The sequence below is a fragment of the Phaethon lepturus genome, unplaced genomic scaffold (genome assembly GCF_000687285.1).
Source record: "Phaethon lepturus isolate BGI_N335 unplaced genomic scaffold, ASM68728v1 scaffold15809, whole genome shotgun sequence".
NCBI classification, from domain to species: Eukaryota; Metazoa; Chordata; class Aves; order Phaethontiformes; family Phaethontidae; genus Phaethon; species Phaethon lepturus.
This window is the reverse complement of record NW_010562901.1, coordinates 1,834-15,987: the sequence shown is the minus strand read 5'-3', so window position 1 is coordinate 15,987 and position 14,154 is coordinate 1,834. Positions and strand designations below refer to the sequence as shown.

The 14,154-nt window shown below is 54.6% G+C and overlaps 3 protein-coding genes across 3 annotated transcripts in view; 2 read left to right on the top strand and 1 right to left on the bottom strand.

Moving 5' to 3' along the window:
• Positions 1-3: 3 nt before the first annotated feature.
• Positions 4-4,894, top strand: CCDC103 (coiled-coil domain containing 103; the record flags this gene model as incomplete). Its single annotated transcript, XM_010294436.1, has 3 exons — positions 4-116; positions 2,703-2,835; positions 4,424-4,894. Coding segments are annotated over 3 exons (717 nt in total), but the record flags the coding sequence as incomplete, so codon positions are not given.
• Positions 4,895-7,129: 2,235 nt separating this feature from the next.
• On the top strand, positions 7,130-8,368 carry LOC104626495 (Ig-like V-type domain-containing protein FAM187A). The gene has a single exon (XM_010294435.1). It carries the CDS (start codon positions 7,130-7,132, stop codon positions 8,366-8,368), a length of 1,239 nt encoding a protein of 412 aa, XP_010292737.1.
• A 3,077-nt stretch (positions 8,369-11,445) lies between these two features.
• The window catches only part of GFAP (glial fibrillary acidic protein), a 4,541-nt gene continuing 1,832 nt past the window's right edge, over positions 11,446-14,154 (bottom strand). The window contains 5 exon segments of the mRNA XM_010294434.1: positions 11,446-11,487; positions 11,815-11,900; positions 12,545-12,588; positions 12,800-13,020; positions 13,234-13,359. Coding sequence (XP_010292736.1) covers positions 11,446-11,487; positions 11,815-11,900; positions 12,545-12,588; positions 12,800-13,020; positions 13,234-13,359 — 519 coding nt within the window.

Genomic DNA, 14,154 nt, shown 5'->3' with positions numbered 1-14,154 from the left:
AGGGCGCTGGAGCAGGAGCTGCGGGCGGCAGTGGCGGCCGAAGAGAGGTGGGAGAGGGAGAACGAGGCCAAGCTGCGGGCCGTGCACCAGCGCGTCCCCTCCTACGAGGAGTTCAGGTCTGTTGGGGGGTGCCTGGGGCAGGGGGTGGATTCGGGTGCTTCCCTACCCCAAAGCGCTTCGTCAACACCGAGGCTTTGCTCGGTGCTGGGCGCTCCTGCCACGGGGCCAACCCAGCCTCACGGGCAGGTTTTGGATCTCCAGTTTTGGCACCTCTTAAGAGACAAGGTCACCCAGTGGGTTTTGAGCTCAAGCCTTGCTCTGAGAGGGGATTGAGCCCTTTATCTGTGCGTTCTGCTCCAGGTGACCATGAGCGTGTCTTGACAAGACAGCAAACCTGGCTTTGGGATTCCCAAAAAGGCCACAGCCCTGTGGCACAGAGCCTTGGTGGGACAGAAACTCAGAAACTTGTTTAAGATTTGCTCCTCAAAAAAGATTGATGTGTGGCGAGTAAGATCTCAGATGTTCCAGCTGGTAACAGCCAGCTCCAAAGCAGGTCCCCATCGTGCCCAAGCTGTAGATCAGCGATGGGATGGCACACTGTCCTCTCACCATGTTCCTGGGCGCAACACCCACCCTCCAAGTCCCATCAGCCTGCCCTGCTCTCCCTTTCCTCCCCACACACCCCATGCCATGGTGGTGGTGCAGAAGAAGAGGGTGATGGGTGTCCTCGTGCACCCCACCCAGCATGTTCATGCTCCCAAACCCGTCGCTGCTTTGTCCAAGGTGGTTTGGGAGCAGTTTTGTGGCCCAGGGATGGCAGGGATGCTCTGCAGAGGCAGTACAGGGCACTCCCAATGCCCACCAAAGTCCTGGATCCACCTATAGATCCATCTGGGGAGGCCCCTATTCCTTGACATCCACAGATGGATCTGTAGGTGGATCCAGGAATTTGTCCATCCCTTGGTAGACATACGGAACTAGATCAAATCCCATTCACAGCTTCATCTCTTCCTGCATTTGGTCATGCCGTCTGATCCCTGAAAGGCAGGAAAAGACTTTAAAATGGTATTTTTGCTCCCAGTCTTCTTGCCAGTCCCTATAAAAGGATTCCCAAGTGATTCCAAGCTGTTTTATCAGTGTATTGGTAACGGTAGAAGGAATCTGAGGGAGGTAGTGGAGCAGCTTCTCTCTGTGGGTGCATCATCTTCACTCATGTAGCCCACGCTAGCATAGGAGCAGGGGCTGGACCATTATTGGGAGAACTAACTACAGGGATTCATCCCACGGGATGAGAGGAATCATGTGAGCCACTGAGTCTGGGCTGCTGTAACCAGTCGCAGATGTCTGTGTAATAAGATGCTGAATTCAAATGAATCCACAAAAACGTACCTACCCAGCACACTGCAAGCTACAAAACAGTCCTTAGGTGCTGTAAGAATTTAGACTCTTTCCTCTGGAAGTCCAAAAGCCACAGAAACTTCAGTGTACTGTAAGAAAAAGGCAGGAGGAAACAACATCCTGCCAGTTCCTTGGGCTCTGGAGGAACTGTTGGGTGGGAATGCTCAGCTCCTGGGGAGCGAGCCATTCCCTGTGCTGGGGAGGAACCATGGTGCTGCAGCCTACAGGGAAATTCCTGCCTCGTGTCCTGACGATTGGATTAACCCTGAGTGTATGAGGAGGATGTGCCTGTCAAGTGCCCCATGCAATATCTTCTGTTTTCCTCTGACCCATCTCTGATGCTTCATGACCTCATTTGAATCTCGATTTTGTTTGATAGAATCGCAGAATGGTTTAGGTTAGAAGGGACCTTGAAAGATCATCCAGTCCAACCTCCTGCCACAGGCAGGGACATCTGCCACTAGACCAGGTTGCTCAAAGCCCCATCCAACCTGACCTTGCACACTTCCAGGGATGGGGCATCCACAACTTCTCTGGGCAACCTGGTCCAGTGTCGCACCACCCTCATCATAAAAATATTTCTTCCTAATGTCCAATCTAAACCTGCCCTCTGTCAGTTTAAAACCGTTGTCCCTTGCCCTGTCACTACAAGCCCTGGTAAAAAGTCTTTCTCCGACTTTCTTATCAGCCCCGTTAAGTCCTGGAAGGCTGCAGTAAGGTCTCCCCGGAGCCTTCTCTTCTCCAGGCTGAACAACCCCAACCCTCCCAGCCTGTCCTTATAGCAGAGCTGTTCCAGCCCTCAGAGCATTGCTGAGGCTTCCTCTGGCCCCGCTCCAACAGGTCCATGTCTCTCCTGTGCTGAGGGCTGCAGAGCTGGATGCAGCACTGCAGGGGGGTCTCACCAGAGCAGAGCAGAGGGGCAGAATCCCCTCCATCACCCTGCTGGCCATGCTGTTTGGATGCAGCCCAGGATACAGTTGACCTTCTGGGCTGTGAGTGCATATTGCCAGCTCATGGCCAATTTTTCAACCACCAGTACCCCCAAGTCCTCGTCAGGGCTGCTCTCCATCTCTTCATCCCTGAGTCTGTACTGATATTGGGGTTTGCCCCAACCCGGTGCAGGACCTTACACTTGGCCTTGTTGAAGTTCATGAGGTTCACATGGGCCCACTCCTCCAGCCTGTCCAGGTCTCTCTGGATGATACGTACAGCCCAAACTCAGAAATCGCCTCGGAGGAGGAGCCCGAAGCCTCAAAGTATTTGATCTTGCTATAAGTATCCCATCCCCTTCTTGTTACCTGCAGGAACATTGTGCTGGCATCACACCTGAAGCCCCTAGAGAAAAAGGACAAGATGGGTAAGAGGAGGAACGCGCTGTGGAATCCCTGTGCAGCCCATGCCAAGGCCCCGCAAGCCAGCGACATGGAAATACCCCTGGTGAGGAACATGCTTTGTGGGACTTCGTCCACATCTAAAAATTACTCCAGAATAATTTGGGTATTATTTTAAAATGCAAGAGTTGTTCAGAAATATCTCTGCATGTGAGCAAGCCCTCAAAGTCCCCAGGAACATTGGTGTTTAGATAACCACAGGGTTCAGTCTTGGCCCCCCCTTTGCATTTGATAAGAGCTTGCACCGGCTGCTTCAACAAGACTCTGCGTCAGCCCTGTGGGAATCTAAGAGCAGCTGCACAGCGTCAGACCAGAGCTCCCAATACCCTGCCTCTGATGGTGGCCAGTAACAGATTCTTGGGGAAGAGTGCCCTCCCTTGACCGCACTCTTCCAGCTGGCTGCAGTTTAGAGACCGAGCGCCAGGGCTGTGCATCTGGATCATCACGTTTAATAGCCACAGACCGCAGATCTTCTGTGAATGTAGCCAATTTTCCACCCCGTGGTTTAATTATGCATGATATGGGAAAGTGCTATGTAGTTTTAAAACCTGCTGCCTGATGAGTTCACTGGATGCTACTTGGTTCTTCAGTTGTGGGAAACGGTGACTAAACATTTTCTATCCAGGTCATTTGTGATTTGAGTGACATCTGTCCTGCCCCCTCCAGTGGATTCTGCCCATGCTAGAGACTCCTGGTCACTGGACCTGTAGCTGGGCATGTTTCCCATGGATGTTTTTCTCATGGATTTTTTTGATACTGAATTTCATTTACCTATTTATTATGAGATCTTTTTGCAACTCTTCTAGGCAGCTTTGTGTTTTCCTGGACTGAGCAATGATGTCCCCAGAGCAAATTCTGTTCCTAATCCTGTTAGCACTTGGGCTCTGATCTCCAGGGCTTCTCCATTTTGTGTTTAGACACAGCCTGATGTTGCTGTGCCTTGTTCTCGCTGTCTGTATAAAAGCCTAAACATTTTAATCCTCCTTCAGCCTGTGCATCAGTTAAGTCAGTGGTGATGAGTTCAGCAGTTCAATTACACATTGTATAAAACAGGATTTCCTTTTATCTGGAGATGCCACATTGAGCTTGGCTCTCTTCTAGTGCAAGCTCTCTGCCACAGACTCATATGAATGTGGTATGTTACAAGATGGTGTGTTAGGACCATCTGAATATTTTCTGGGTTTTACATCTCATATCTTTTATCTCCTCACTCCTCTGATTTGCCTCACAGTACTCCTCTGGAGCAGAGGTTTTCACTGCACTACCCCGATCTCCAGGAGACCCTTTCCTGAGCAGAGGTGGTGGATCCAGACTGGGCAGCATGTCTGGTTCTGGTCAGGGCTGGGGTTACTCTACTACTGGTCTGTGTTCAGCTGGGTTTCATCTCTCATCCATTCTTCCATTATTTTCCCCTGAACTCCTCTAGTTTCTGTAGGGCTTGAGGGACCTGGTATTTCTTTGTCTTTATGTTTTCTCACCTCACAAGCTTTATGCAGCCCTTTTTGCTACCAAAGCCTGTATTTATATTTATATAAAAAACATCTCAACCATCCACGGGTTGATCGGGGGGAGCGGATAAAAGTCTTCCAGTGGGAACAAAACAAAAGGAACTGGGTAACTGTTTTTTCCTTCAGGAACTGGATCAACTGCCCAGAACCTCTGCTGAATTTTACAGAGATTGGCGCCGATGTTTAAAAAGCAGAAAAGAAAAATACCAGTTTTTGCTTGAACTCGGAGGGAAGGCCTTGGGCAGAATCTTTCAGGCTGACTTGGGCTTTGGCCTCCTGGGTGAATTCCTTACGGTGCTGGCAGAGAATGTCTGTCATGAAGACAGAGATGCCATCCTTCAGATCTTACAGAGCCTTTCAGGCACCAAGCGCTTCGGGTTAAATGTGGATCTTCTGAGTGAGTCAGAGAAGGAGAGCAGCAGGGATTTGTTTAAGAAGCTGCAGAGCCTGAGCAGGGATTATTGGACCACTGGCCATCCCGGTGGCCCAGCCGACTGCGAAGCAGAGAGGGAAGCCCATGTCACAGACACCAGCTTGCAAAAGGAAGCCAAGGAAAGGATAGTGATGGAGCTGATGAAATGTTACCAGGTCAACTGAAGGAGCACTAGGGTCCTGCAGAAACAGAGTGCAAAAGAGGCTCAAAACTTGACTTTTGGCATCTGATGTTGCACAAGACAGATAAACCCGATACTTCTAGAGTGTTGCTGTACACTTCTCTGTGCCTGGGAGCCACCCAGAGCAGTAGTTCTGCACAAATAAAGGTTAGTTACTGAGAGCTCTGTGTTGTGATCTGTGGGGCAGGGTGTCTTCACAGAACAGCTGTCTGAATCTCTTAGATGAGGAGAACAAATGAGGAAAAGAAAAACTAGGCGGGTATTTTTGAAAGAGAAACCAAAACCTAAATAGTCCCTTCCCTTATTCATGCCTGTCCATTGTCACTGTGGAGTTTTAAGAAATGTAATCAATGACACTTTATGTTTAACCTTGCAGCCACTGAAGGTAGAATGGGCTGATGGAGGTGGAAGTGCTCTGCAAGGCAGTATATCTGGGACTGATCCAGCCAGCTACTTTATTATCATTCTACCCCAGTGAGCAAGGTGTGGGGTAAACCTTAGAGATCCTGTCACCTCGTGACCCTGTGATCTCAGACGCTGAGTTGCTGAAATTCCACATAAATTGAAATTTAGAAGGAACTGACGGGCATCAGTCCAACAAAGAGACTCTCCAGGACTGCCTAATACTGTGTCTAAATTGAGTAGCCTTTCTGTTTTGGCTGCAGATGTCAGAGGCCCTCATATGGCACAGCTCAGCACCTACCCACCAAGCTTTCTTGCAGTGCTGGTCTGGGAGGATCCTCAAGCTTCTCCCAACGGTGCTGAGGAGCCCAATGTATGTTACAGTGCTCAGACTCCCTTGCATTCAGTTCAAAAACAACTGTCAAGTCCGTTTAGTTGCAAAACCCAACTAGAAGAGCAAAAGGTAGAGTCACCCTGGCAGACTATAACCGTCGCCCTCCCACCTCTGTAGGCACCTAATTGAGCGTTCTCTGAGGCCTGGCACCTGAATGTTGGTGGCTTTATGGCATCTGTCTTGGGGACATCTGTGTCCCTGCAATCTGTTGTGGGTGCCATTCCTTTTGCCTTTGAATAACACTTGCAAACCTGAGGACTGCAGAAAGCTGAGAGCTGAAGTCTTAAACAAAACAACGAATATCCTGGAGTTTCCCAAGGTCTGGGTGGAGGATGTTGATGCAGGAACAGCCCTGGCATGACCGTTACAGCACTGGTGGGAACAGGCACAGTGCTTTCACCAGTCCAGAGGCTCAGGGCTTGCACTGCATCCTGTGTCAAGGGTGGGAGAGCCTGCTGCATCCCCAACACTTGGGGAAAGGCAAAATCCCTGTGGTGCGGTGAGAGGACTCAGGAGAAATGAAGTACAGGATAGGCTGTGTGAATGTTTATGGGAGGACAAGCTGTTAGACCAGCTGGGATCAGTTTCCCAACCAGTCAGTTCATGGTCTGACCTGAGCATCTGCTAAAGAAGTGTCAATAGCCGAGCTGAAGGTCCAGCCAGAGTCAGTGGCAAGCAAAGAGCTCATCTTCACCGTGGCAGAGGTGCATTTAAGGCCTTCAGGCCTGGTTCCAGCATCGGCCCAGGCTAGGGTGATGTCAACAAAAAGCCTTGCTTGAGCACTCAGAGACGGGGAGTCTCAAACATTACCTGTGTGGAGTGGCTTCAGCACACAAACCCTTGGAAAGCCAACCAGGGGGAGTTTAAATACCATGTTTGAAACCTCTTCTTCTGGGTTACGGAGGTCAGCTGCTGTCAGAGGAGAGTCTTCTCTGGGTTCATTGTGCTTAGAGGGTTCAGAGCAATAATTAACATTTACTGTCTTTCAAGAAGATGGCAGCAGTTTGTTCCCATCACGCTTCCCATCTCTGCATCTGCCCTCCGTGGCTGTGCTGCACAACCAACCTGCCCACTTGTTGTCTGGGCCATGGACAACACCACTCTAGAGCAGCTGGCAGAGAGGAAAGGTTCTAGAGTCCGTGTCCCGGGGGACAGCCTGCCCCTGGGGGACGCAGAGTGCTTCCCAGGAGATATTCAGCTGCGATGGGATATTTCAGCTGCTGTTTGATCGCTGCTGTCAGCCCCATGCACTGCAGGCAGGGAGTCATTTGCAAACCCCATCTTTGGTGAGTGAGCTTGTGAGTGCATCATCCCTGCCTAGCGCTAGCACTGCTAACCCCATGCGTGGGTTCCTGCCATCCCCATGAGGATGTGGTGGCTGGTTAGTTCTGCTGGCTGCAGAAACCTCCTGGTATGATAGAGATGAGGCTGCTGGGAGCTGCCATTCTCCTCTGCCTGGTAGATGTTCTTCATGCTTTTGCGATTGAAGAGAAAGGAGATGTGTTCAAGAGAATGGCTTGTCCTGGTTTCGTGATGTTCGACAACGCTGCTTACTTGGCTGACATGACTTTTGAGCTCCCTTGTAACTGCAAGCCCGAAGAGGTGTCTTCTGTCATCTGGTACTTCCAGAAGAGCATGGGCAGCCATGAAACCACAGTCCTGACGGACTTTGCCGGCACCGTGTTTGTTGACTCGGGCCATATCCATGCGGGCAGCAATATACTGAAGCGTTTCAGTATCCGGATGTTCAGTCTCATTGTCTTCCGAGCCCAGGTGACGGACTCGGGACACTACCTGTGTGGCACTAAGAAAGGGGACTTCTTTTATGGCTACGACGTGGACGTGCAGCCCACCAAACACATCACGGTGGCTTTTCTGGACAGAGGCCAGCACGTCCAGGACGACTACACAGAGAAGCTCTTCAGCCTCTTTACCACCTTCTGGGACTGGACCAGATGTGACCGCTGTGGGGTGAGAGGTGAGCAGCGGCGGATCGGGCTCTGCTATGTGCGGAGCATCCAGCTGCACCCCCGATACCGTGCCGCTGTGCCCAACGTCACGTCCTGCGGCTCAAGGGCTGTCCCTGCACATTTCCAGCGCCTCCACCGCCTCCGGAGACCAGAGGTGGCCATCCGAAGCTGCCTGACCCCTTGCCTGAAGGAGGAGGTCCCCAAGGAAGGTGTGCAGGCCATCTCCAATGTCATTTCCAAATTGGGTGAGAAGCCATGGCTGCCCCGCGTCCCCACACAGTTTCACAAGCAGCCCGTTGGAGTTGGCCTGATCATCGCATGCCCAGGAGCCCGGCCCGAGCACGCTGTGGCCTGGGACAAGGACTCTGTCCGGCTCTACCGCTCTCACTACCTTGTTGGTGTCAACAAGAGCATGCGGGTCTTCATCGACCACGGAAACCACCTGCACATCCAGCAGGTCCAGGTCAGTGATAGAGGCACCTACTTCTGCTGGCGAGAGGGAGAGATGGTGGCCGGCTTCCGGCTCAGCGTGATCTACCAGCACCAGCGCCGGCAGATACTCAACGATCCTGAGACAATCTATGCTGTCAAGGCCATTGGCATGAGCTACATCGTCATCAGCATCATCTTCGTCATCATCCACATGTACCGCTGCTGCCGGCAGGTGCTCAGGTGCCCTGCCAGGACATAGCATCTCCACCACAGCCCCAGGAAGTCACTGTTACACCTCAGACCATCCTGTTAGAGATTTCTGGTGTTCTGACCATTGGAAATCAAAATTCTGCCAGTGCCTGCTCATCTTCCCTTTTGGGTCGAGAGTGTGACAGCAAGGACCAAAGCAGAAAACTCCCCATGCTGCAGATTGGTAACGGCTTAGTAGGGGCAGGCAGGGATTTCACACCACCATGGTTTGTTTCTGGCTCTGCCGCTGGCTTGCGGTGGGATTTTAAGCTCAGTATAGTCCCTTTCAAAAGAATACTTGGAGCTGTTGCAGGATTTTCTGGCCAAGCTCTACAGAGTTCTTGAACTGCACCAGTGATTTATTAGAGTTGTTTTTCTAACAGGCTGCTAAAAAGATCCACCAAACTATTTTAATCCAATCAATTCTTGCTTTTCTTACCCTTTTGTTTTACTTTTTTTCATTGCTAGGAACATTGCTGAGTGCCAACTTTTCAAAACTTTCAATGTTCCTTTGAGCTCCTCAGCTGGAGCAAACCCATTGTTTCAAATTTTGGTTTAAACATTTTTTCATTTTTGAAGGAAAAAAAAAGCATTCAAATTAATCTGATTATTTTCTTCAGAAATTTCTGTGGGTTTTGGTTGGTTTTTTCACCTCACCTGTCTTAGCACAGACTTGTGAGTCAATATCTATGCCTGACAAAATTATCATGCATGTCCTCCAAAGAGGATGGCATCTCTACAGGGTTTAGGTGGCCACTTGCTTCCTCCTCAGTGTGGACCAGGAATTCCCCACGGGGCTCCTGTTCACTCCTTTTTTCAAGGATGTGGCTTGGGGGATTTCAGCTTTTCCAAGAGAAATCCCGCTGTCTGGGAAGTGGCCCTGAGTGTCCCAGCCATGCTCAGGCACTTGAACCACGTAGGTGATGTGCAGGATCTCAAATCCACCATCAGTCCTGGCAGCTGCAGCCCACACCAGGAGCTTCCCCAGAACCGCAGCCTGGGTTTGTGCCGGGAAAGAGCTGGGTTAGAGGTTGAAGAACACCGAGCACATCCCTGCTTCCCCTCTCTCCCTCCCTCCTGGGAAGGAAATCTCTCCCACCTCACTGCCTGGCTGACAGCTCTGGGGAGGTTATTCCTGCACCCACCTCCCCTGGATTGCAGTCCTTTATGGGTGTTGACCCATGAAGCATTGGCCATGCCTTGGGGCACAGTGCTGAGCTTGAGTCCCCCAGTGACTTTGAGCCTGATTTGGGCTCCCAAAGGGCTTTGCTTCCCCAGCTAATCCCAAATAACCCACGGCACTGGCTACAGAGAGGCGGACTGCAGGCACAACTGTGGAAGTACAGCATTTGCTTTAGCTTTATTTCTTGTTTCATGCTGCCACGGGCGTTAGTGCATTAATTGAGTAGCGACGTGGGCTGCAAAGCTCCAGCCGGAGGCTGGTCACAGAGGACTGAGCCCCTGGGCCACCACCATCCCACCTTGGATGCCAAACCTGGACAGCACCCGGGTCTCATACAACATCTCCTGCCCCAGGAACGGCCTTTCTGGAGTCGGTAGCTGAAAGCATGCTCAGCACCTGAGCCAGGGGACAAGGGGGACAGAGGCGACGAGGGGGATGGCATCCAAGTGGCATCCCATGTGCTCATCCCAAAGGGCTTATGGGGTACGGGAAGTGCTGCTGGGTTGTTGCTCCTATGTTAGGTGGCATCAGGGCAGGTTTTGCTTGTGGTCAGTAGCTAAACGGAAGGTGGGGATGGGGGCTGCGGGCAAGCTCCGGGCTGGGCGGTGGTCCAGGGTGGACTGGTGGCATGTGCTGGTCTGGGGAAGCACTGGAGGACGGATGAGGGGACAGGGCTACATGGAGCCCGGGGACAAGGGACTTCTTCTGACCCCATCTTGAATGCCCATGCCAGGGGTGGGCTTGGGCTCCATGCATGGTGGGGATCATGATGGGGCAGCCCTGGTCCCTGGCTCCCCCGCTCCTAGTGAGAGCCCAGGTGGGACAGGCAGGACAAGGGTGGCTCCAACTGTCCTCCCCTGCCACTGCTGGGGCATGGGAGGCACCTCCTGCTGTGACAGCACCCGCGGGTGCCCCAGCACCCTCCTCTTCCTCCTCCTCTGCACTCCCCTCCTCTCCACTTTCATCTGCATGGGACCCACTCAAGGCGAGGGGCCAGGCTTATGGCTGCGGGTCACCCCTCACCACAAGCACCTCGAGACTGCTCTTCCTCACCATGGCAATGGGGACACCTTGCTGGCAGGAACCCCGTGGGGGTCAGCACAGCCCCAAAACTCTGTACCAGGAGAAGCCCTTGAGGCCACCCAGCCTGCTGTGCCCACCACTTCTCCAGCTCCACAAACCACCCTGGACATCCCAGCATCCCCAGGAATCCCTCGTTACCCCCATTTCATCACCCTTTGATGCCATCCCAACAGCACCCTGCCTCTCCATCCTCCCCTTCCTCCTGCCTGTGCCTCCTGGCTAAGCCCACCCAATGCTTGGTCATGGGGAAATGTCCCTCACCAGCCCGTACCTTGCACCCTGCAGCCCCCCCACCCCAAGGGTGCTCAAGGCCTGGGTGCACTGGGGAGATTTGGGGTGGTCTCTCAGACCAGAGAGTGGGCAGTGAGGTGGGATGCAGGGAGAGATGCTCTCGGCACTGTTGGCCTTGTCCGACCAGTGCATGGAGATCGAAACAGGGTGGAGCCTCTCCCTGGGCACTGGTGAGCTGGAGACCCAGGGCAGGCACTGGCATGGCCCCAAAACTGCCGGCCCCTCTGTGCCATGGGAACGCAGCAGCATCCTAGCAGAGGACGCAGCTCTGCCTGGTACTGTGCTCTTCCCCGGGTATTGCCCCTCAGACGGGTGCTTTGCCACCCGCCCCCCCCAAACAGGGTGTCAGTGGTCCCTGGAGCCCGGGGCAAGGTGGGATACGTGAGGGGTGGGGGGCGGGGAGATCCCCCGCGCTGAAGCACCGCCGATTCCTCCCACGACCCGTGCCTGGCCACAGGGCTCCCTCGCAGCATCGGACAGAACCTACAGAGCTACGGCTACAAGCATGCGGCTGCTGCGGCTTGCCCGCCCTACGCCACCTCCTTGTGCTCCTGCTTGGACTCCTTGATCACCTGGAGGCAGAGGGAGAGGGACCATCACCCCGGGCTCAGGCTCTCCTCCCCGCTGAGCCTGCCTGGGCCCTGAACCAGCTTGGGGACAGGGACAGGGAGGGGGACAGGTACGGTTTTCTCTAGGAGCTGCCAGGCTCAGCTCCACCATGGTCCAGAGCCAGGTGATGCCGTGCTAGCACGGCACTGGGATCACTGGTTCCCTGCCTGGGCTGCTCCTGGGGCTGAGTGGTGGCCCCATGTGCACTACAAGTCCCCCTTGGGGACACCCAGTGGGGAGGCGGGCGTGGAGGGAAAGCAGCATGGCTGACCCAGATGAGGACTTCCCACCTCTCCATCTCTGGTCTCCACAGTTTTGACCACGATGCTTCTCTTCAGGTGGGCCTCTGACATGGATTTAGTGTCCAAGCTGGTCTCTAGGGGACATAAGCAGGACATAGTGGTGACCCAGTGCCTGGGGTATGGCCCCTCCCTCCATGCTCAAGTGGAAGGGCCCAAAGGGAACAGGTTGGGCTGGAAAACCCTGAGCCATGGTAGACAGTGGTTCTGGGGACATGACCAGCCTCAGGGACACTTGGCCTCAGGGATATGGCTGGCCTTTGGGATGCGGTCAGGGATGTGGTTGGCCTTGGGGATGTGGCTGGCACCGGGAAATGATCAGCCTTGGGGACACAGTTGGCACTGGGGTCATGATTGGCCTTGGAGATGTGGTTGGCCATGGTGATATGGGTAGCTTTGGGATGTGACTGGGCTTGAGGACAGGGCTGGCCTTGGGGACGCAGTTGGCAGTGGGGACACAACTGGCCTTGGAGATGTGGTTGGCAGTGGGGACATGGTGATGTGGTCAGTCAGTCTTAGGGACATCACTGGCCTTGGGGACATGCTCGGCTTTGGGGATGTGGCCATGTCATACTCCTCCCCCCATCTCGGGAGAACCCAGGAGTCCTGGTTCCCTGAGGTTCAGAGGAAAACCTCCCGGTCCCGCTGGATGGGGCAGGGACAGCCGAGATGGCGTCTCCTCCCACAGAGCCCCCAGAAGCCACCCCTGCCACGGCCTCACCTCGGATCTGCAGGTTGGAGAAGCTCTGCACGGGGATGGTGATCCTGAGGGAGCAATGGGGGGTGTTGGGAAGAGCATGGGGTCCTGCTACCCACCACCCACCACTTCACCCTGCCCAGAGCTGGGGCAAGAGGGCTGGAGGATGGTCTCCAAGCAGCTTGGACACTCCAGAGGGACCACAAGGACTTGGTCTTGGTTTGGGACATGGCTGGGGCTGAGGAGAGGAGCAGGATGGAGCCCCCGCTCTGCCGTCACCTGCTCTCCTCGCCCTCCAGCAGCTTGCGGTACGTGGCGATCTCAATGTCAAGGGCCAGCTTGACATTGAGCAGATCCTGGTACTCCTGCAGGTGCCGGGCCATCTCCTCCTTGAGACTGCGGATGTCCTCCTCCAGCCGCACCACCGTGTCCTGGTAGCCGGCTGTCTCCAGGGCGTAGCGCTCCTCCAGCTCCCGCAGCTGCCTCTCCAGGGATTCATTCTGGGGGGCCATGAGGGGACGTGACATCCTCTGTGGCCACTTTCTCCCAGGAGCTAGGGGCTCTCCATAGTGCCTATCCATCTCCCATCCTTGGGGACCAGCCATTTCCCCAGCTCTAGTTGGTGGTCCCCACCCCTGTGCCATGGATCCCCGTGGTGGTGGACACTTCCCGAGGCCATGTCTCCCCCCTTGTACCCCACAGCGGGCACCTACCGAACCCCGCAGAGCCTCCAGGTCACAGGTGAGGGCCTGGAGCTGACGCCGGTACTCGTTGGCCTCCTGCTTGGCCACGCGCAGGGCCTCCGTATGCCGGGCGGCTGCATCCGTCAGGTCTGCGAACTGGTGGGGGGACACGTGCCACAGGATGGGACCACACAGCAGGGATGTGTCCTGGTGGTACATGGCACGGGGACACGACCCTGCTCTTCTCCACAGAAGGGACGTGGCCCCAGTAGCACGTGGCATGGAGAAACATCCCTGCTACTGCAGAGTGGTGGGACGGTGCACGTGGGACGTGTCCCCAGTGCCCCGTGTCCCTGGGGACACGTCCCTGCTCCTGTGGCAGCCGGGTATGATGCACATGGGACAAGCACTTGATGTGGCACTGGGGACACATCTCGCTTCCTGCAGTAGGAAGGGACACGTGGGACATCCCCAGAGGCACATGTCCTGGGGACACAACCAGCTCCCACGAGAGGAAGGGACAGCACACACGGGACATGCCCACAGCGGCACGTGGTGCTGGGGACATGTCGCTGCTCCTGGGGGTGGAAGGAACAGTGCACGTGGGGCACGTGGCCGATGGCGCGTGTCGTGGAGGAATGTCCCTGCTCCCTTGGGGTGATGGGACAGTGGACAAGGGACATATCCCTGATGGCAGGGGGACATGTCCCTGCTCCTGCGGGACGGTGCACGTGGGCCATGTCACTGTGAACACAACTCTTCAGGGACCGTGCCTATGTGACTCACCACGGGGTCACGTCCCTTCTCCCCACGGGGACCAAACCAGAACACGGGACACAAGCGGGGACAGCGGGGATGCCGAACGCCATGCACCACCGCCAAGTAGAACCACCCAACCATGGGGTGGTCAACCCAGCCCCAAGAAGGTGACAGCCCGGGGGGGGACAGCCA